Raw genomic sequence first — 23,124 nt, forward strand, 5'->3', positions numbered from 1 at the left:
TCTCTAGAAAAAAGTAAAAATTTAAAAATTAGCTGGGTGTGGTGGCACAGCTACTCGGAATGCTGAGGCAGGAGGATCATTTGTGCCTGGGAGCTCGAGGCTGCAGTGAGCCATGATTGTGGCACTGCACTGCAGCCTGGGCAACAAAGCAAGACCGAGAGAGAGAGAGAGAGAGAGAGAGAGAGAGAGAGAGAGAGAGAGAGAAAGAGGAGGGATGATAGAAAGGAAAAGAAAATAGAAAGAGACGACAAAGTATAAAATGTTTAAAAATAGGAAAGCAAGAGAATAGCTGCAGGGTTCCAGAAAGAGAAAATGTAAGAAAGTTATCAAATGAATAATACAACAACAGTTCAAGAACTGAAGGTCACAAGTTTCTAGATTAAAACACTCCAATGAGTGCTCCCTCAAATTAAAATAGACAAAGGCATATATTGTAAAATTTAAAATCACCAAAAAGAGAAAGAGAAAGAGAGAGAGTCCTAAAAGCTTCCAGATTTTTTAAAAGGTCACATTCAAATCAGAATGGGATGGGACCTCTTCAGAGCAATGTTGGAAACTAGAAGACAACAGAAAAATGCCTCCAACATTCTGAAGAAGAGTCACTTCCAACCCAAAAGTTGATATCAAATCAAAATATCAATCAGATGTGAGGGAAGAATAAAGACACTTTGAGACGGGCAAACTGTTTACCTCCATGCACTCTTTCTCAGAAAGCTGCTTGAGGATGTGCTCCACCAAAACAAATCTAAAAAAAAGGTACCTACCCATAAAAAAAGTAGCATGGGATCTAAGAAACATGATGACCCTCCATTAATATTTTGGGGCAGGCCTAGAAAGTATCCAGTCTAAATTGGAGGACAGAGGGAAGTTGGGAGGAGGGTCCAAGAAAGAAAGGAACTTCTGGATTATCTGGTAGGGATTACCTTTGGGAAAACTGGATTAAGAGACATCTTACAAAACTGTTAAAGGAGCTGGAAGGCCTGGAAAAGCAACGAAAACCAAGCAATTAAAAAACTTGTTCTTAAAAAGAAATGCCATCTAGATGGGGCGCGGTGGCTCATGCCTGTAATCCCAGCACTTTGGGAATCCAAGGTGGCGAATCACTTGAGGTCAGGAGTTTGAGACCAACCTGGCCAACATGGAAACCCCGTCTCTACTAAAAATACAAACATTAGCTGGGTGGGGGTGGCAGGTGCCTGTAATCCCAGCTACTCGGGAGGCTGAGGCATGAGAATTGCTTGAACCTGGGAGGCAGAGACTGCAGTGAACTGAGATTGCACCACTGTACTCCAGCCAGGGCAACAGAGTGAGACTCTCTCTCAAAAAAAAAAAAAAAAGAAAAGAAAGAAAGAAAGAAATGCCGTCTTATTACAACACTTAGTTCAGCCATCAAGATTTATAGCTGTAATAATGAAAATGCGGAATATGGACTTAATCCAAATATGTTAACACTAAATTGGGATGAAAGGTGAGGGGACAAATGTATGTACAGGAAGTGATGCAAGGGTGCTAAATCCCAACCTTCCAGATAATATCTAAACTGGAAAATCAACAAATGAGAGTCTAGCAATGCTTTTTGGAAATAGAAAAGTAAATATAAGAAAAAGCTAAAAGTGTTAAGTTTCAAGGTGGTTGCCTAGAAAAAAGCAATGGAGGGTGGGGAGAAGTGGGGCAGGTGTACGATGCTCTGCTGTTGCAATCTTGTTTTTTTTTTTTTTGGAGACAGAGTTTTTTTGCTCTTGTTCCCCAGGCTGGAGTGCAGTGGTGCAATCTTGGCTCACTGCAGCCTCCGCCTCCCGGATTCAAGTAATTCTCCTACCTCAGGCTCCTGAACAGCTGGGATTACAGGCATCTGCCCCCATGCCCAGCTAATTTTTTGTATTTTCAGTAGAGAAGGGGTTTCACCATATTGGCCAGGCTGGTCTCAAACTCCTGACCTCAAGTGATCCACCTGCCTGGACTCCCAAAGTGCTGGGATTACAGGCGTGAGCCACCACGCCCGGCCAGTAAGCAAGGTCTTATGGGACAAAGGAGCCTATGTCTGAGCAGAGGAAAGAAAGGTAATGTCTGTGTCCAGCATTCCTTGCTGCCCTACTTGCATCTAACATTTACTTTGGTCCATGAGCTCAGAATCTATAATGTGTAGGAGTTCAGTGAGACTCAAAACTACCAGATGATAAACATGTTATGTCAACAACTGAGTAAGGGATGGGGGGCAGTGACAGGCCCAGAGGCTGCATTTTCCATTTGAACCAGACTTACTTCAAATGCAGAAAGAAGACAATGACCAAGGAGCCCCACCGTCCTTTCTTACTCATGTTAACACCCCTGTATTAGCCAATCGCTATGCAGAAAATGAAGACATGGGAGGAAAGAGAACCCCATAGTTCCTTCTCCTTTCAGTCTTTCCTTCCTCATTGGTAACAAAAGGTAGAGAGCCTGGGTAAATTGTGCCCATATCAAGGAGTGAGATGAAACCAGTTGAGGTAGTTTTATTCTATCTCATCATCTGGTAAATATCAGCTACAAAAGATGAACTGTGTAATTTTGGTGACTCTGCATACATGTTAATACAACTGACCTTTGAACAACATGGATTTGAACTGCACAGGTCCACTTATATGTGGATTTTTTCCCACCTCTGCCACCCCTGAGATCATCCCCTGCCTTTCTCCTTCCTCTTCAGGCTACTCAACATGAAGAGGATGAGGGAGACCCTTATGATGATCCACTTCCACTTAATGAGCAGTGAACATATTTTCTCTTCCTTATGATTCCAATAACGTTTGCTTTTCTCTAGCTTACTTTATTGTAAGAACACAGTATATATTATATATAACATACAAAATATGTATTAGCTGTTTGTGTTATCAGTAAGGCTTCCAGTCAACAGTAGGCTATTAGTAGTTTTGGGCGAGTGGAAAGCTATACATGGATTTCCAATTGCACAGCGGTCAGCACCCCAACCCCCAAGTTGTTCAAGGGTCAGCTATACTCTTATATTTGCATTTAAAACTGGCACTGAACAAAATAAAGATGAATGGTACAATTTATGCCAATAATTTAAATTTAAAACTTTTTCTTACTTAGAACAACATTAAATCGCAAATTAAAAAAAAAAACAAAAAACACCAGAACAGGCTAGGCACGGTGGCTCATGCCTGCAATTCCAGCACTCTAGGAGGCCAAGGTGGGTGGATCATCTGAGGTCAGGAGTTCAAGACCAGTCTGGCCAACATGGCAAAACCTTATCTCTACTAAAAATACAAAAATTAGTCAGCCATTATGGTGCACACTTGTAGTCCCAGCTACCCAGGAGGCTGAGGCAGGAGAATCTCTTGAACCTGGGAGGCAGAGGTTGCAGTGAGCCAAGATCACACCATCGCACTCCAGCCTGGGAGACAGAGCGAGACTCCGTCTCAAAAAATAAACAAACAACAACAACAAAAACACCAGAACAAATGAAGAGAACATGAAAAAAAGGAGAAAGCTTCACATTTCAGTTCCCTTAGTGGCCCCTTCTTCCTGCCTCTCACTGGACCTTGTGGCCGACCCTCGCTTCCTCCAGCCTCGTTTTCTATGCAGCCTTGGCTCCCATAGCCTCGCTCAGGGTTCTGCCATTCCCTGAAACGCTCTCCCGCTCCTTCACGGCTGCAGGCCTTTCTCAGGCTTCCTCTACCAGGAACGCCATTCTTCTCCCTTCTGCACATGTGTGAATTCTCGCTCCTCCTCCAAGTTCAAGCTCAGGTGTCCCTTCGAGGAGGACATTTGGGACGCCAGCACCACATCTTTGCCAGGTGCCCCTCTGCTTCCCTCTACCCCGGCTCTGCAGTATGACTGTCTGCATCTCCCCCATTAGACCTTGACCTCACAGATCAAGACCTTGTCCCTCTGCTTCCCTCTACCCCTCCAATGTGACGGTCTGCAGCTCTCCCAGCAGACCTTGACCTCATGGATTAAGGCGCAGGGGCCCGGTGCTGGAGGACTTACTCAAGGAACCTGGTGATGTACTGGCGGCTGCAGCGGGACCAGGTGAGAGGAGCGGCGTCGTACAGGAGCTGTGGAGACATGATGAAAGGCCGTTTCCCAACGGGTTCACAGTCATTGCCGCTTCCATCATGCTGAATGCCAAAACTGTGTGAGAGCACAGGCCCCAGGGGCGGGTGAGCTGGCGGGAGGCTGCCAGCCTGCCCTCCCCTGGAGACCCACAAGGGGCACAGCCCTAATTCCAGGGCTGGTTCTGCCACCCAATGGCCACACCCAATGGCTGCAGAAAGTCACATTCCCCTCTCTGAGCCTCAGTTTCCTTAATGTAAAATGAGGGTATGACAGCTAGGACCCCAAGGGCTCCTGCTCCAGCCTGAAATGAGGGCCAGGGACCCAGAGCAGCCCTGCCCCTGCCTGGGGGCTGGCCAGCAATGGCAAACCAGGTGGCACAGATGGGGGCCCGTGATGGCCCCTGCAAGCTCACTAGCCTCAAGAACAGTCTGACAGAGGTTCCCACTCACAGGTCCTTGTCCCAAGGCTGTGCACTTGAGTTAGGGGATCTGAGCTGCTGTGTCACAGAAAGGTCTCCAGAGACCATCCTTGGGAAGGACACGAGAAAAATTATTTCCTGAGCATCTACTATGTGCCAGGGGCCATGCTAAGCACTTTCAGAAACACAGTCTCACTCAGTTCTCATTATTACCCCCAGGGAGGCTCAGAGAGTCTAAGGAACTAGCCAGGGTAACACAGCCAGGAAACTGCAGTACTGCGGCAGGCTGTTCTTTCTGCAGCCATAGGCAGCTTTAAGGTCCTGCAGGCACAGCCGTCACCCATGAAACCCGGACATCTGAATGGATGGCCCCAACAGCTTTGACGATAGAACCCTCTGGGATCCTGCCTTTGAAAGCTTGCTGGACAATCTAAGATGCTGCCATATTCGCCAGCTCAACAGCCCGGGTACAAGTGGCTGGAGGCCTGTGAAGGCAGGAGCCTCAGGCAGCGGTGTCAGATGGTGGGAGCCTTGGACGTCACTGAATCCAAACCCCTCAATCTATGGGAAGCACACAGAGGCCTAGAGAGGGCAGGCACTGGCCCAGGCCACAGAGCAAACAGGAACAGGGACAGGGATCGAGAGTAAAAAATACAGCACTGAGGGAAATGGGGAGGCACAGCCAAAGACCTACGATGACTTTCTGGCCCATCACAACTCCCCTTTAAATAAGACTCCCTCCAGGCCAGTCCCAGAGATGCCCAGGCAGGCCTCTCTCCTGCTTTACAGGGAAGCAGCCTGGTTGTGGGGAGGGGACAGTGCAGGGACAGCACATGGCCACAGTCGGGGCTCCTTCTCCAGAGAGCTTCCTGTCCCCTGTACTTTATGACCCACAGGCTGGATACCCGGTGCCCCCAGGCTGGGAGGGTGAAGCTCAGCTCTCTGTGTAGCAATGGGGACAGGCACAGTACCTGTGCCCGAGCTCGTGGGCTACAGTGAAGGCCAGCGGCAGGCCTGTGTCCTCGTTGATGCTGCAGCTGCGGTGTGGCTGGCACATGCCCGCCACATGGGAGAGGCCCAGGGTCTCACAGGGCCGGTTCATGGCTGCACACAGGTCCTTCCTGCACAGGCAGAGAAGCGGCCTTCAGGTTAACCTGGCCCAGTGCCAGGCCCACCTGAGCGAAGGCCAGGGAAGGGTCCCCCCGAACTGATTCCAAGCGAAAAGGATGTCCCTCCCACCGTTCTGTGGCATGAGGCCAGCACAGTGGCCACGTGGGAAGCAGGTGCTCTCATTCACACACAATCCGCTGGGCATCTCTTTGGCCCTTGCGAGCACAGACCCGCACAGAACAATTTTGCTTACTATCCAGCAGGGGTGCTGACAGAAGCTGCCAGAGTCCAGCAGAGGGAAAATAACTGCCTCTGGATAGATCAGCAGTTGCCAGAGGTTAGGGGAGGAGGGAGGAAGGTGGCTGTGACTATAAACTGGTAGTACGAGACATCCTTCTGATGAGACAGATCTGTATCTAGACTGTGGGGGTGGGTAGGTGAACCCACAGTGATGAAACTGCACAGAACTGAATACACACACATTCACACAAAGGGCAGTACGTGTGGAACTAATGATATCTGAGGAAGTCTGCGGATGGTATCAGTGTCAGTTTCCTGGTTGGGATACTGTGCTCTAGTCATGCAAGATGTTACTTACCACTGGGGGAGATGGATGAAGGCTATAGAGGCCCTCTCTCTATTATTTTTGACAACAGCATGAAAATCCACAATTATTTCAAAATAAAAAGACCTCCCCAAGTGCAGACAGAATCCAGCCTTGGGCCAAAGGTGCAGAAACTCTCCTAAAAATGGGGATCCCTGAGAGCACGGCCCCCTCCTCCACCAGGGCTTCTCCCGCAGGGCTGTGAAGCACCTCCCTGCGATGCAGGCTCCCACCCTCCTGCAGCTGGCAGTACCTGGTGAGCAGGATGGCGGTGTCATGGTGCAGGGGGTGGGTGTCCCCCTTCATGTTGATGCTTTTCTGCCACTTGCAAAAGCTCTTCAGGGTGTTGTCTGCATGGTGCGTGATCTTTAGGTCCTCCTGGGGGCAGAGAGAATGACCGCTCATGCCTCCCCTGAGCTCTGAGAGGGTCAGGCCCAATTCTCCTCCATATAAAGGCAGGAGACAGAGACCCAGCAGGGCAGTGGGAGACCAGCAGGCACCAGTCCAGCTTCTGGCCTGACCACCCCTCCTGTAGGAACCTCCTGCAGAGGACCTGGGACCTGAGAGAGGGTCAGTCAGGAACCAGGGGGTGGCAGGGGACACAGTCCAGGCCAAGGAGGCCTTCACTGTGCCCTTCCATACAGAGCAGCACAGGTCATGGTGCAGGAGGGCTCTGGCAGCCGAAGCCATTGCCGGGCAGCGTGGGACCACATGAACGCTCACCTCTTCATCTTCCAGAAGGACCAGGCGCACAATGGTGATGTGGATGGGGTTCCCAATGCTGGGGTCATGAAACAGGCCAGCCACCTGCCCAAGAGATGGGGGGGTCAGGCTGTCACCAGGATGAAGGATACAAGCAGCCAATGCTCACCCCAACCCATCCACCCACCCAGGGCAACGCACACCCATGCTCACACACAGGGATGCTGACACGGGTACACACAGGCTGCACAGCGGACAGGTGATGCACGTACACGAATGCATGAGTGTCCCCACACCTCACACACACTGCCCCAACCCGGCAGCAGCAGAACCTGGAGAGGACAAGAGGCCTCCGAGGCCCCTTCCCAGAGTTGCAGCCTCTCTTGAGCACCAGTTTGGGATCTGCTTCCAAGTACCAACTCCATGCCCACCCAGCACAGGCAACGGCAGTTAAGACCTCCAAATGCTGGTTTCTTGGCCTGTCTCAGGGCCCTAGTCCTCCAACTGCCCCTGGTCTATGACAGCAGTGCCCTCCTGACCTGGGGGTGCCAGGACCAGCATCTCAGGAGTGCGCCCTCCAGTGAAGCGTAGACCTGGGCAGGGCCCAGAGAGTAGAGTGAGGGTAGGCACAGGGCTATGGAGCCTCCCCACTGCTCTGCTATTCCATCTCCCCAGGACTGGCAGCCATGGGGCCATGGAGGCAGGTATGCACATCTATCAGAGTCCCCATGGCTACATGGGGCTCCCTACTGAGCCCCAGGAGACGGGGCTATCCCCAAAAGATGGAAGATAAGCCAAGGTGAGGGGAAATGGGTGGGGAAAGCCATCTGCTCTTTTAAAATTAAAACTCCCTCAGAACAAAAAAGAGGCCAGCCCATGACTGGGGATAGCTGGCCGGTTCCCAGAGGGCAGAGATGGCAGAACAGGCCAGTTGTGAGTTGGCGTCTAGCAATGCATCAAGAAAAATAATATTAAAATAGGAAGGGACCAAACAAACACTGTTAAGAGGGCACCAAAGCCCCTGATTATGGGGATGAATGACACTCTCAGAACCCAAGGTCAGAAATGGGGAAGATAAACAGCAATATCATGGACCACCGTCGCCTTCACACACAGGCTGGGAGCCCGGGAGCCCTGAACCATCTTTCTCCAATACAGCCAACTAATTTTGCCTCCCAAGTTTTGCCTGACTCTGTCTCTTCTCTCCATCTCCAACACCACTGCCTCGTCCAAGTTGCCATCATCATCTCATCTGCTCAGTTGTTGAGGTCTCCTACGAGTGTACCCATATTCTGCAGCCCTTCCAGGCCACCTGCAGCCTAGTGGCTCCACCATCGGTCTTTGAAATGCAAACCCAATCATGACACGCCCTTGCCTAAAGCAGTAAGTGGCTCTTCACTGTCCAGGAAAAGGACGGAAGTCCCCAGCCTAGCCAACAGGCCTCTTGGATCTGGTCTCTGCCTTCCTCTCTGACCTCCCCTTGCCTCCCTCTCACTCTCTGGCTCCAACCACTCTGTCTTTCTCTTAGAATCCCATAATTCTTCCTAACACAAGGTCTTTGCAGATGCTATGGCCTCAGCCTGGAACATCTTCCCACCTGTCTTCCCCAAGTTACCTCCTATCCTCTCTCCTGCCCTCAACCCCTTGTCATGTCCTTTGGGGAGCTTTTATTTGATCTAACACTCCCAAAGCACTATGAATTTGTCCTTCCTAGCACCTCCCTCCATTGCTCCTTCATTGTCAACAAGGTAATGGTTTCATTAACTAATGTCTGTCTCCCTCAAGAGACCACAAGCTCCATGAGGACACGGCCAGGTATATGTAAACTTCCTCTTAGAGCCCCAGTGACACGTCTTGTACCTGGAACATGATGGTTACTCAAGACATATTTGTTGAATGAATGAATGTACCTTGGGTACTTGCTCAATATTTCCAATGTATTATCTCATTAAAAATAAACAGTGGAGGTTGGGTGTGGTGGCTCATGCCTGTAACCCCATACTTTGGGAGGCCAAGGCAGGTGCATCACCTGAGGTCAGGAGTTCGAGACCAGCCTGCCCAAATGGTGAAACCCATCTCTACTAAAAATACAAAAATTAGCTCGGCGTAGTAGCGCATGCCTGTAATCCCGGCTACCTGGGAGGCTGAGGCAGGAGAATCGCTGGAACCCAGGAAGGCAGAGGCTGCAGTGAGCTGCGATTTCACCACTGCACTCCGACCTGGGTGACAGAGCAGGACTCCATCTCCAAAAGAAAGAAAATGAAGAAAGGAAGGAAGGAAGGAAGGAAGGGGAGAGAGAAAGAGAGAGAGAAAGAAAAAAGAAAGAAAATGGGGTGAAAAGGGACCTGTCTTGCTATCCTTGGGACAGACCCACCCAAGCTCTAGGACTCAGGTCTGAATCTAGCACAGGGAGAACACTGATAAATTGGGCTCTGTAGGTAGCGTTGGTAAAGAAAGGTGTGGCTGTCCTGAAGGTGGCTGTGGGTCAAGTACTGCAGCAGCCAAAAAAATAGCCACAGCCAACCTTGAATGAGCCTAACATGTACAGTCCCTGTGCTGGGGGCTTAGCATGCATTATCTCATTTAATCTTCTTACTTCTAAGGTAGGCACAATTATCCTCATTTTACAAATGAAGTAACTGAAGCTCAAAGAGAGGGTGAAGCTGGGCTCAGAACCCAGGTTTCGCTGCTTCAAAGCCCCTGCTTATTTCCTAAATTTGGGGAATGCTGCCTGCCTATTCTGTTGGGGATTCTCAATGCATATTTATTTTGAGGGCTCTGAGAAGTTCTGTAGTAAAGAAGTCTGTTTTACCTTTTTTTCCCTTTTGAGACGGGGTCTCACTTTGTCACCCAAGATGGAGTGCAGTTGCATGATCTCGGCTCACTGCAGCCCAGCTGCAGCCTCGACCTCCTGGGCTCAAGCAATCCTCCCACCTCAGCCCCTCAAGTAGCTGGGACTACAGGCGTGCACCATCATGCCTGGCCTGTTTTACTTTTTTTAACCCTGTGTGGCCAAACTTACTCAACAGCAGCATCTTTTTTCTTTTTTTTTTTTTTTTTTTTTTGAGACGGAGTCTCACTGTGTCTCCCAGGCTGGAGTGCAGTGGCGTGATCTCGGCTCACTGCAAGCTCCGCCTCCCGGGTTCACGCCATTCTCCCGCCTCAGCCTCCCAAGTAGCTGGGACTACAGGCGCCCGCCACCGTGCCCGGCTAATTTTTTGTATTTTTAGTAGAGACGGGGTTTCACCATGTTAGCCAGGATAGTCTCGATCTCCTGACCTCGTGATCCACCCGCCTCGGCCTCCCAAAGTGCTGGGATTACAGGCTTGAGCCACCGCGCCCTGCCGAGCAGCATCTTTTTTCACAGTACACTACTGGCATTCTTTGGAACACATTCCCTGAAATATTCCTTGGGAAATGCTACAATGAGACAGAGTCCCCAAGTGCAGGATTGTGCTCTTCCACATCCATCACTTTATCCCGGGTAGAGCGATGGCTCTCAACAAGTCAGTCTTAAATAGACATCTGATCCTGAGGGAACATCTGTTCCCCATCCTTCTGGCCCACCCTGTCTGCCCCTCTCCAGGGCAGATTAAGGGGCACAGGAGACAGAATGGGGCTTTGGAGGCAGACAGACCTGAGTTCCAGTCCCAGCTCTACCACTTACTAGCTGTGTGACCTTGAGCGAGCCCCTTGACCTCTCTGAATCTTTGTTCCCTCAACTCGAAAATGGGGATGAGGGCCAGGTACAGTGGCTCATGCCTGTAATCCCAGCACTTTGGGAAGATGAGCCAGGGAGAACAGCCTGGCCAACGTGGTGAAACTCCCTCTCTACTAAAAACACAAAAATTAGCAAGGCATAGTGGGGCACGCTTGTAATCCCAGCTACTCGGGAGACTGAGGCAGGAGAATCACTTGAACCCAGGAGGAGGAAGTTGCAGTGAGCTGAGATCATGCCATTGCACTCCAGCCTGGGCGACAAGAGTGAAATTCCATCTCAAAATAAATAAATTAAATAAACAAATAAATAAAATGGGGGTGAGGCTTAGGTGAGATGTTGGGTGTTGAACATTGGACAAAAGGTAGACAGATATTCACAAGGCTCCAGCCCTAACCCACCAGGGCCTCAGCCCACAATACAGCCATCCTCAGAGGCTGGCCACATGGGTTCCCATGTCCCTGCCATCCTTGCAGCCTCCTAGGGGGTCCAGCACTGTCAGGCTCAAAGGTGCCCCCAACCCCTGGTGGGTTAGGGCTGGAGCCTTGTGAATATCTGACCAATGCTGGGCTCACCAGCTCAGAAAAGCTTGATATTGTCAGAGCAGGTGAGTGTGAGAACCAGGCCCACCCTCTCCCCAGGGATGGGGCTTACCAAGTGAAAGCGTGGGTCCTATGAGCCAGGGCAAGGCAGCCAGGAAGGAGCCAGGCCCTGGGGGGCAAAAACACCTGAATCCTGTCACCCAGGTTAAGTTATGGGGCACCTGTTGGGCTGGGTGGGTCTTTTTTTTTTGAGATGGAGTCTCGCTCTGTCACCCAGGCAGGAGTGCAGTGGCGCGATCTCAGCTCACTGCAACCTCCGCCTCCCAGGCTCAAGATCCTCTCACCTCAGCCTCCCAAGTGGCTAGGACTACAGGTGTGCACCACCACACCCAACTATTTTTTGTATTTTGGTAGAAATGGGGTTTCACCATGTTGGCCAGGCTGGTCTCCAACTCCTGACCTCAAGTGATCTGCCCACCTCAGCCTCCCAAGGTGCTGGGATTATAGCCGTGAACCACAACACCCGCTCAGGTGGGTCTTACTTTGCCCAGAATCTGGAGCACAGGGAACACTCAGAAAAGCGGGTGTGAAATGAACCCAGTTAATCATCAGTGGCTCCAGCCAGCCTCCTGGGTCTTTCAGGCTGAGCCCCCAAAGTGCTGAGAATGAGAAGGAGGGAACCTCAAGGCCTGAGAACTTGGCCTTGCCCCTTGCTCCACCCCTATAGCCCAGGGGCCAGGCCCTGCTGTCCAGCAATAGCCCTGCTGAACCCTGGCTGTTAGTGGCTTCCCTCCCTAGGCAATTGAGGCTTGATCTGGGCCTTCAAGGCCTCAAATGCCAGGCAGAAGGCTGTGACTTTTATTCCATATGGAACAGGGAGCCAATGAGGGTGTCCCAGTCAGGGAAGAACTGGCCCAGAGCTGCATTTGCTGATGAGAGCTCAAGTAGTGGGGATGTGGTGGTCAGCACATAGAGAGAATAGCCCTGGACGCAGTCCCTTCCTCTCTCTGAGCCTCAGGTTTCACAGTGATAAACTAGGGGGCCAGACACTGGATGATCTCAGAGGGTACTTCCTTTAGGGTTGCAGGAGGTGTGGGGCTGGCAGGGGGAAGCAGCAGCATAGGATCCTGGCCCCAGGGCTCCTTTAGATGTCATCCTGTTCACAGCACACACCCTTACCTTGCCCCCAACCACCCAGCCCAGGAGAGAAACACGGTTATATGGTGGCCTGCCCACCAGGTGGCTGCTAAGAATGCCAGGAGCAGAGATCTTTCCTCCCAGGGGCTGCAGGAAGCAGCTTGAAGCCTGAGGCCTCCCACCTGCACCCACAGGGCAGGAGCAGGGAGTGGCGGCTCTGCAGTAATCGGCTCCAGGAATCACCAGCTGCAATCAGCCACAGTTCCCCCGGTGGGACTTAGGACACCTGGGCTCCCATGTGGCTCTACCCTGCCTCGTTGTGTGACCTGGGCAAGTCACTTGTCCTCCCAAGGCCTCTGATACCTCATCCATCATATGGGGTCAAGAGCAGTTTGCCAACCCCACAAGGTACTGTCGTCATGCCCAGTTCACAGATGAGCAGGCTGAGACTCAGACAGGGCAAGTGATTTGCCCAAGGCTGCCAGCTAGTGACCACAGAACTGCACAGATCCTTCCAACTGTAATGTGTGCTGATATCTCAGGCAGGGTCTCAGGCAGAGTGTGGTCTGATCAGGCATTTCTGTGTTTCCAGCATCTAGCACAGGTCCTGACACAAAGGAAGGAGGTATCTGTGCAGGGAAGCATGAATGAACCAACTAGTCTATGAGCCCCGAGGCAGGCACAGAGTTGTGGCTGCCTCAGTCTCCCGCTCCCGCTCCCCCTCCCGGTGGCATGACACCCTGTGGTGTCCCCACAGCAGCCCTCTGTCCAGGCTCTCTCATGGTGACTTGCTGCCAAGACCCCCACCCCTTCCTGCCTCAGGAGCTTGGATACCCTTCTTCCTGCTCGGGGCCTGGACCTGGGTCTGGGGTCCAGCCTGCCAGCCTTCCTGCCCTGCACCCACTCTTTGCACCCCCATCCCCCAACACTATCCCCTCCACCCACTCCTGGCCCACACAGACTCACCATGTTCATGATGGTCAGCACATAGCTCTCAACCTGCGGCTGTCCGTGGTACTCCACCATTTTGGCATCAGCTACCACCAGGGTCTCCACCCACTTCTCTTTGCTGACCGACCGCTGGTGTAGACGCCTTAGCCGTGGCCGCTGCCATTGCTGCCGCTGCTCCCAACGCTCCCGTCGAGGCTCCAGCTCCGGGGACACTGGAGGTCCAGATGGGGTGGGGTTAGCTGCCAGCAGACTGGCCGAGGGCACATGTCTCCAGGGCCTCTCCTCAGTGAGCTCTCTCTGGGGCACTGGGAACCACACTGAGATCAGAGGCCAGGGGCCTGAATTCTCCTCCTGGCTCTGCCCCAGATCTGTGCTGTGTGGCTCTGCCTGGTCACCTTCCTTCTCTCATCTTGAGATTCCCTAACTAAAAATAGGAATAAGTTGATCTGCCTCACAGGGGGACCTCAAAGGGCAAATGAAATGGTGGATATAAACACAGTAAAGTACTGTGTCCATGGGAGGGGAACTCCTGGGCCTGACAAAGCTGGCAACTGAGCCCCTATCTCCCTGTGTCACTTCCTCCCCTCTTGGGGGGTTAGTACATCCCAACACAGGCTGACCTCACCCTCTAAACCCCAGCCTGAGGAAGCTGGCCAAGATCCAGCCCAGCTGGCCCTACTGGGCCTGCTCCCCTGACCCAGGCTGCTCCAGATCAGAAGAGGAAGCACATCTATGAAGCTGGGGAAACTGAGGCCAAGAAGCATGCTTCCGTGGATATGTGCTCCAGCAAATAGAGGACCAGAGCTGTGGGCAACTTGAGATTGGCATGCCAGCCAAACATTCCCCAAACCCTAGCAACCCTTAGCAGGCAGCTCCTCACCTGGACTGGCCAGCACTACTGCTGCTCTGCAGAGGAGGCACTGGGTACCACACTCCAATTCCCAATAATAGAGGTAGTTATTCTAGGGTGGGAGCAGGGTGGCGGAGGGAGGGAGGTTCCTGGCTAGTGGCCCTGTTGGAGCTGGACACTGGAGGAAGAATGGCTGGCAGAGCCAGGTGCCATAGGCTGTGGGGGGGAGGGAGCAGAGGGAGGTTGAGCCCCAAGGTGGGAGAAGGAGGTGAGACGGAGCGAAGGAGATCAGTCTGGGGGACTGACTGGGGCAGGCCTGAAAGGCAGAGGACACAGTCTTGTGGCACAATTAAGGGCACAGGCTATGGTGATGTATCCGTCTGTCTATCTGTGTCCCCTGGTCTAAGGGGCACTGGGCATGGGGATGTTAAGAGGGGCTTCTAGAAAGGCCCCTTCATGTCCCCAGGCCCAGCACCCACCCGAGAACTGGGAGCAGAAGAGCATACCTTGCACCCCACAGGTGCTTGGAGCACTGGAATCACCCCATTGTGCCAACCTCTCCGGGACCTGACGCTTGTACACCACATGGGGCTGGGCGTGGCCAGACCGGGCCGGGGCACCATCCAGGGGCTCAATGAAGTAGTCCTCATTGGAGAGCTGGAACACACCTTTCTGGGGAAGAAGCACTAGGGTCACACAGGGAGGGCTGGCCCTCAGCTGTTCTTCCTGCATGTCCCAGAGACCCGTCCTGTCCAGCTGAGCCCCCACTGCCCACACCACCTGTGACTGCCCACAGACACTCTGCACTTTCATCCCACTGGACCTTTGCACACTCTGTAGCCTCCACCTGGAAAGCCCATTTCACACACAGCCAAACCTTCAAAGTGAAGCTCAGAAGCCTCCGCCCCTGGGGATGCTGCCCCACACACCCACCCCATTAGGAGAGGGAAATGGGTCTGCATCCCAATCTGACAAAATGGTGTCTTCCAGAGTCTCAGACAGCTATCCTGAGCAGGGCAGCTTGTGTCCAGGCCTCCAGGCTATTCTATATCTCCTCTGCATGCCAGCCATTTCCAGCACTGTGCTCCCTCCCAGCTGGCCAGGGCTTCTGACCTTCCCTCTATCTCCCTAAGGCAATGAATCACTCCAAAGCATCTACACCCACACCCGAGCAGAGGAGATGCCCATGGCCACCAGGACACCCTGTTCTCTGGGCCCAGGGCCGCCCAGAGAAGGGAAGCTGGCAGGAGTGTCTTGGACATGTCCGCCAGCATTCAGAATCCACAGAGGGGAGGGGCCCTGGGAAGCATCTTTGATGCCCACCACCTCCTAAGGAAGCTCAGGGCTCCAACAGGGAAGAAGGTCGTCTTACGTGTCTCGGACTTCCCCTCGTAGGCACCAATTCTGCCCCTTGGGTCACACAGGACCAGGGAGCCTGGAGGGAGGGCTGGAGAGTGCATCAGCTCTTGGGTCTGGGGACCTGGGTATGAATGCAGAGTCCCCCCCCCCACCCACCACTCACTGAATGACTAGGTGACCCTGGGCAAGTTCCCCTCTGAGCCTGTTTCCTCATCTGTGAAATGGGAATGACGCTCCGTGTGCACAGCTGCTGCTCAGGCTCAACAACATCAACTGTACATTAAGGGACAGGCACAGACTCCATAAATGAGAATACTGTGCAGGGTAGATGGGCCTTCAAAGGTCCAGATGTTGTGCAGCTTATGTTGTGGGCTGCCCTGTCATTAGGCCCTGTGCAGCCACAGCCCATGGTTTTTGCCTGAGCAATCTAAGCTGAGGGCCTCCTGGGAACAGTGGACGCTGAGAGTGTGCACACATCCCCTACTCCTCCCAAACCCCCACCCTCCAGAGCTGGGAGAGTGGGGCTGGTCACCTGAACACGAACAGAAAGGGGCCCTGCTCCGCCTGGAATGGAAGCTGCTCTAATCAGCCCCAGTCAGGGAGCCATTAGGGCTGCAGGCAGTAGCCAGCACCACCCTTCAGCCAGACCAAGCCAGGAAGCTGAGGCCTGCTTTTCCCGGAAGGCTGATCCGGGCAGAGGGGCTGAAAGGGGTTCCTCACCACACCCTGCAGAATGGCTACAGGGTGAGGGGTGGCTTTCCTGGAGAAGAGCAGCCTAAAGGGACCTGTGAAGGAACAGTCATAACTGATGCCCCAGGGAAGAGAAGCCAACTGCTTTTTCGGTTACTTAGTCCAGTCAAAGAGAGTTTCTCAAAGTGGGATCTCTGGACCTGCATCTTCAATATTACCTGAGACGGTTTCAGAAATCCAAGTGTTTGGGCGCCACCCCAGACCTACCCTGCAAACATTCTGTTTAAACAGGGCCTGCAGGTGATTTGAGCTCATAGTAAATCTTTTTTTTTTTTTCTTTTTTAGTGCCTAGGGTCTGGCTGTATCACCAGCTAAGCTCTATCATCACACCCTACATCCTTGAACTCCTGGGCTCAAGTGATCCTTTCGCCTCAGCCTCCCAAGTAGCTGGGACTACAGGTGCACCACCACCTGGCTTTCACATTAAACTTTGAGAAGTGCTGTCCCAGAGATCAACGAGGACTGCGTTGTCACTCCCACTTCACAGGCGTGAATACCGAGGCTGGCAGAGGAAAAGTGCCCTGGGCAAAGCCACCAGACAAGTGCACGGCAAGACTGGAGCCAATCTCCACATCCCCACCACCCGAGACTGCCCCAAGTATACATGTCCCAGCGCACTCACCAGGCCGTCGCAGGCGCTGATGGCCGCCAGGCCACCCTCAAGCTCGGGGTCCTGCACTTCGCCAAGCAGGTGGCAGGCGGGGTTGTGGGCCTGGATGTGTGCACGACCCAGGCCTCCGCGCCGCCGCGTCTCGCTCACAAAGCCGGGCGCCAGCAGGTGCTGATTGGCGGTCAGGTTGAAGCGCAGCTCGCGCCCACGGTATTGCAGCTGGTAGAAGGCGGGCGCGTCTCGGCGCACAGACACATCCCGCTTGCGCAGTGCGCGGGGCCACAGCTCGTAGGACAGGAAGGAGCCCCCCGCGTCAACGCGAACCGGGTGCACGATGTCCAGTGCCGCCCGGCCCTCAGTTGCACGTCCTGCAGGGAGAGAACCACAAACGTCTAAGCCCAGGGCAGACCTGGGTCCTTGCTGGTGGCCGGAGACAAGAAGGGAGTGGCCAAGAGGGGGCTGCTGGAGTCAGAGTATCTGGATTCAAATCCTCCCTGGGCTATCTACTAACTTTGCCATTTCATCTTTCCGTGCCTCAGTTTCTCCATCTGGATCGTTGCAGTAACTTATTTTGTTGTTGTTGTTTGTGTTTGGGGTTTTTTGTTTGTTTGTTTGTTTTGAGACAATCTCGCTCTGTCGCCCGGGCTGGAGTGCGTGGTGCGATCTCGGCTCACTGCAACCTCCGCCTCCTGGGTTCAAGCGATTCTCCTGCCTCAGGAGTAGCTGGGACTACAGTCACACGCGACCACGCCCAGCTATTTTTTGTATTTTTAGTAGACAGGATTTCACCATGTTGACCAGGCTGGTCTCAAGCTCCTGAACTCAGGCGATACGCTCGCTTCGGCCTCCCAAAGTGCTGGAATTACAGGCGCGAGCCACTGCGCGCCCAGCCTGGATTGCTGCGGTAACTTCTTAACAGGTCTCTCTGTTTCAACTATTGCCTACCCCAGGTGCCCCTCCCCTCGTGTTTTCAATATAGAAGCCAGAAAGATTCATTCAAAACCAGCGCGATCATGGTCTTACTCTGCTCAAAATCCTGTAATGGTGCCCATCTCACGGAGCAAAAGACAAAGTTCTGGCCTATATGAGGCCCTAGGCAAGGTAACCTCTCCAGTCTCATTTCCAGCTACACCGCCTGAGTTCCCTCCACTCCGCCCACTGGCCTCCTTGCAGTTCCTCCACAGGCCAGACATGCTCCTGCTTCAGGATTTTGCATTGATGTTCCCTACACCTGAAACACTCTTCTCTCTGTTTTCCACGTGGCTAAAGCACTCACTTTTGAGTTCTTGCTCAAATGTCTCCTTCTCAATGAGGCCTCCTCTAATGACTTTATTTTAAAATTGCAACTCCCTGGCTCTCCCTATCCCCCTTCCTTGCTTTGTTTTTCCCCATAGCACTTCTGACATACCATATCACTTAGCATTTTCAGTATTTTTTCTATTTATTTGTTTTCTTGCACCCCTCTCAATGTAGTCTAGGAAGGCAAGAATCTATATTCTTTGCACTTTTTTTTTTTTTTGAAATAGGGTCTTGCTCTGTCACCCAGACAGGAGTGCAGGTGTGCAATCATAGCTCACTGCAGCCTCCAACTCCTGAGCTTGAGCCATCCTCCCATCTCAGCCTCCCAAGTAGCAAGGGACTGAGACTACAGGTGGGTGCCACCACACTTGGCTAATTTTTTTTTATTTTTAATTTTTTTAATAGAGATGGGATCTCACTATGTTGCCCAGGCTGGTCTCAGACAAACTCCTGGGCTCAAGCAATCCTTCTACCTCGGCCTCCCATAGTGCTGGGATTACAGGTGTGAGGCATCAAGGCTGGCCCTGATTAATTTTTTTTTTTGGTAGAGATGGGAGTTTTGGTATGTTGCCCAGGCTGGTCTCAAACTCCAGGCCTCAACTGATCCTCCCACCTCAGCCTCCTAAATTGTTGGGATTACAGGTGTGAGCCACCACACTTGGCCCTTTATATTCTTTGTTGAAGATTTAAGTGTCAGAGGAAGTGTCCAGAACTTAGTCCTTTTTTGGTATTTGTTGAATGCCAAAATTCTACTCTGTAGAATGCAGATAAACACAGCACTTACACTCTCGATGCTGTTGTGAGGATTAAACCAGGTGAGCTACTCCACATTTAGCAGTGCCTGAGCCACTGGTGGAATATGATGGCAGTTATGATTGTTATGATTATTATTAGCCTGATGGATTGAAAAGTGTGCTCTCAGGTGCGTGAGCATTCTGCAAATGTCTCCAGGCCTCCTGGAATGGGGAGACAGAGAAAGACCACCCCAGTGGGGCTCCCTGGCCCCTAACTGCCACTTCAACAGAGTAGCTCTGGTTTCTTTCTTTTATATACAAGAATTCATTTAAAGAAAGCTTCCAGGGATGGAAAAAATTGGCAGACCTCTGCTCAGGCCCTTGCCGTTTAAAAATCCCTCTCTGTTGCTCTGTCCTCTTGGATTTCCCAGTAAGGCCTGGATTCTTATCCCTTTTTGCCACAAACTCCTTCTCCTCAGAACAATGTTTTGAAATGCAGTAAATAAAATACACAGGAGTGGTTGGGCACAGTGGCTCAAGCCTGTAATCCTAGTACTTTGGGAGGCCGAGGCAGGCGAATCACTTGAGGTCAGGAGTTTGAGACCAGCCTGGCCAACATAGTGAAACCCCGTCACTACTAAAAATGCAAAAATTAGCCAGGCTTGGTGGCGCATGCCTGTAATCCCAGCTACTCAGGAGACTGAGACAGGAGAATTGCTTGAACCTGGGAGGTGAAGGTTGTAGTGAGCCGAGATCGCATCACTGCACTCCAGCCTGGGTGACAGAGTGAGACCCTGCCACAAAAAATAAATAAATTAAATAAAATACACAGAAGTACCAAGGAAATTGATTATACTGAAATATAGTTATCCAAATAATTTAAGGCCAGGCATGGTTGTTCATACCTGTAATCCCAGAACTTTGGGAGAATGAGGTGGGAGGATCACTTGAGCCTAGGAGTTCAAGACCAACTGGGCAACATAATGGGACCTTGTTGCTACAAAAAAAAAAAAAAAAAAAAAAATTAGCCAGGCAAGGTGGTGCACACCTGTAGTCCCAGCTACTTGGAATGCTGAGGTGGGAGGCTCTCTTGAGCCCAGGAGGTCAAGGCTGCAGTAAGCCATGATGGTACCATTGTACTCCAGCCTGGGTGACAGAGTGAGACATTATCTAAAAAACAAAACATAACAAAACAAAAAATAATTTAAAAAGTAGGGTGTGGAATTAAACAAGATTTTGTGGCATATTTAACCACTAGGGTTTTTTTTTTTTTTTTTTTTTTTTTTTTGTGACAGAGTCTCTCTCTGTCACCCAGGCTGTAGTGCAGTAGCTCAATCTTGGCTCAACACAACCTCTGCCTCCTAGGTTCAAGCAATTCTTGTCCCTTAGCCTTTCAAGTAGCTGGGACTATAGGTGCATGCCATTACACCTAGCAAGTTTTTGTATTTTTAGTAGAGACAGGGTTTTGCCATGTTGGCAAGGCTGGTCTTGAACTCCTGGCCTTAAGTGATCCACTTACCTCAGTCTCCAAAAGTGCTGGGATTACAGGCATGAGCCACTATGCCGGGCAACTATGGAAATGTTGAAGTAGTGATGAACGTAAACCTTATTTCAAGATACGTGCAACAATCGTAATGAGATAGAAAAATATTTGGTTTGTTCTATTGGTAACAAAACCACAGGTGCTGTTGGGATTTGCTAATGATATTCATAATTGAGGGAAATGCTAAATTTCTTTGAGAGGTTACAAAAAGTAAATATGTAATATTTTCCCATTCAAGTTCATGGATCCCCTGAGTTCACAGTCCCTTAGGCTGTGAAGCCCAAGTTAGGACACCTGCAGTAAGGTGTCCAGACTGCTTCCTAGGTGAGAGAGCAAAGGGAGGCTCAGAGAGGTAGACAGACTGGCCTAGAGCCACACAGTGACAGTAAGAATGACAGTGCTGAGACTGGAACTCAAGTCCCCCAAATGATTTCAGTCTCTTCAGTAACATTGCTCTATATTCTCAATACTCCAGCCCTTGCTGGGCCTCAGTTTCCCCATCATTAATGTGAAAAAGTTGAATTAGATCACGTTTCTCAAATCTCTTTGGCCACCAGGTCTAGTCTCAAAAGAAATCTCATGTGCTGGAGTTTGGGAGCGCCGGGCACCCATGCTTTCCTCCCCGGCCTTTTCCCTCTCTGCAGTTCCCAGGCTCTAAAGAGCACAGTTAGGAAACTTGGCAATCAGGAGTTTCTCGATTGGATTTATACCCAGCTCCCAGGATCCTGGCTGTTCATGACAATAGACTCTTCAGGCTTGCATGAATGCCTGAGTGCTCTGCTGACATCCCACCAGGGTTCCTTCTGCTGCTGCCCAGTCCAAAGCTCCATCCCAGCAGGCTACAGAAACCAAACCCGCCCTCCAGTCTGTCCTCTGCCAAACTGCATGTAGAGTGCCCTGCACATGCCAGTGCTGTGCCCCTGCTGAGAGCATCTCCCTCTGCTCCCAACCACCCCAGCAGTGCCAGCCTCAAAGAACCTTCTCTGAGAGTCAAGAGACTGGGTAAGCTGGGGCAACGTGCTGTGTGGCTCTGAGCTAATCTTCCCTGTCATTGAGCTTCAGTGGGCCACTAGTGCAAGGATTTTCCAGACCTCACAGATAAGTTTCTTAAAAAAGAGTCCCAGGTCCCATCCCAGACTCACTAAATCAGCATTTCCAGGAAACTAGGACTAGGGACTGGGAAGCTATGTTTTTACCAAGAGCCTCCAGGAACTGTGATCCTCAGGAAAGTTAGGAAATCCCCCACTGGGAGTGAACCTGACTGGTCATCACAGTACCTGGAGAGCTCTGAAAAACTGCAGATGCCAGGACCCAGCCCAGAGATTCTGGTTCCACAGATCCAGGGCTCTGGGGGCCCTAGAATGTGTGTTTTCTGTATTTTTCTAGACCTTCCCAGGGATTCTGATCTAGCCAATTCAGAGGCTGGCATTCAGAAGCCACCGGACTGGAAGATTTAAGGAGACTCCTTGCTCTGACATCCTAATAAGGGTATATGGGACTACAACTCCTTAATCACAGCGTGCAGATTTGCTTGTGTTGATCGGTTATTGATTTTTTGGTTTGTTTTGGCTGACACAAATACTGAAAAACGTTTTAGTCAACTGCCAATGTTTAAGAATCACATGATCTTGGGGCTGGGCACAGTGGCTCACGCCTGTAATCCCAGCACTTTGGGAGGCCGAGGCAGGCAGATCACGAGGTCAGGAGATCGAGACCATCCTGGCTAACATGGTGAAACCCCATCTTCACTAAAAATACAAAAAAATTAGCTGGGCATGGTGGCGGGTGCCTATAGTCCCAGCTACTCGGGAGGCTGAGGCAGGAGAATGGCGTGAACCCGGGAGGTGGAGCTTGCAGTGAGCTGAGATGGCGCCACTGCACTCCAGCCTGGGCGATAGAGTGAGACTCCGTCTCAAAAAAAAAAAAAAAAAAAAAAAAGAATCACATGATCTTGTACAAAAATCTCAATTTTCAGCTTTTCTTGAAAAGTCTTATCATCCGTCCATGTCAGCCTTAAATTTCTGCCTGGCAGAAGTGGCCAGGGTGGAGCAGTGAGTTCCCTTTAGGAAGGGCCTATGCTCCCCAGTCCTCAGCCCCCACCACTCCCTATTCATTCCCAGTACTGTGGCTGCAAGTAGGCTCCCTTTCCCATCATGCTTGTGTTTCCTTTCACTCAGTAAAGAACTGAGTCTCTAACAAAAGTGGGAAAACAAGAGATGGGCCAAGAGGCCCCACGTTTCAGGAAAAATCTGTCTCCCTGCCCACCTTGTTTGCTCATTTACATTACCCGCCTAGTCCATGGCATTTGGTATGTGACCCTTGGCTACTAACTGTGAGGGTGCACTAGGTGCTCCAAAGTCCAGGAAAGTGGATAAGACACCATCCTTGCCTTCAAATGGAGAAATGGCTGGATGCAGTGGCTCACACCTGTAATCGCAGTATTTTGGAAGACCGAGGAGGGCAGACTGCTTGAGCTCAAGAGTTGGAGACCAGACTAGGCAACATGGTGAAATCCTATCTCTACAAAAAATACAAAAATTAGCCAGGCGTGGTGGTGTATGCCTGTAGTCTCAGCTACTCCAGAGGCTAAGGTGGGAGGATCACTTGAGCCTGGGAGGCGGAGATTGCAGTGAGCAGAGACTGCACCACTGTACTCCAGCCTGGATGACAGAGCAAGACTCTGACTCCCCCCCAAACACACACACACACACACACACACACACACACCCCAAAAAAAA

General features: G+C 51.5%; 1 protein-coding gene across 2 annotated transcripts in view; it reads right to left on the reverse strand.

Annotated features, from left to right (window-relative positions):
* The window catches only part of ADAMTS7 (ADAM metallopeptidase with thrombospondin type 1 motif 7), a 53,343-nt gene that overhangs the window by 24,802 nt on the left and 5,417 nt on the right, over positions 1 to 23,124 (reverse strand). For both annotated transcript variants that reach the window (XM_025390569.1, XM_025390568.1), the window contains exons 2-8: positions 16,823 to 17,178; positions 14,598 to 14,763; positions 13,257 to 13,453; positions 6,915 to 6,998; positions 6,445 to 6,569; positions 5,449 to 5,598; positions 3,991 to 4,134 (exon numbers count right to left, since the gene is read on the reverse strand). In XM_025390569.1, coding sequence (XP_025246354.1) covers positions 3,991 to 4,134; positions 5,449 to 5,598; positions 6,445 to 6,569; positions 6,915 to 6,998; positions 13,257 to 13,453; positions 14,598 to 14,763; positions 16,823 to 17,178 — 1,222 coding nt within the window. The remainder of the gene's footprint in view (positions 1 to 3,990; positions 4,135 to 5,448; positions 5,599 to 6,444; positions 6,570 to 6,914; positions 6,999 to 13,256; positions 13,454 to 14,597; positions 14,764 to 16,822; positions 17,179 to 23,124) is intronic.

The sequence above is a fragment of the Theropithecus gelada genome, chromosome 7a (genome assembly GCF_003255815.1).
Source record: "Theropithecus gelada isolate Dixy chromosome 7a, Tgel_1.0, whole genome shotgun sequence".
Lineage (NCBI taxonomy): Eukaryota > Metazoa > Chordata > Mammalia > Primates > Cercopithecidae > Theropithecus > Theropithecus gelada.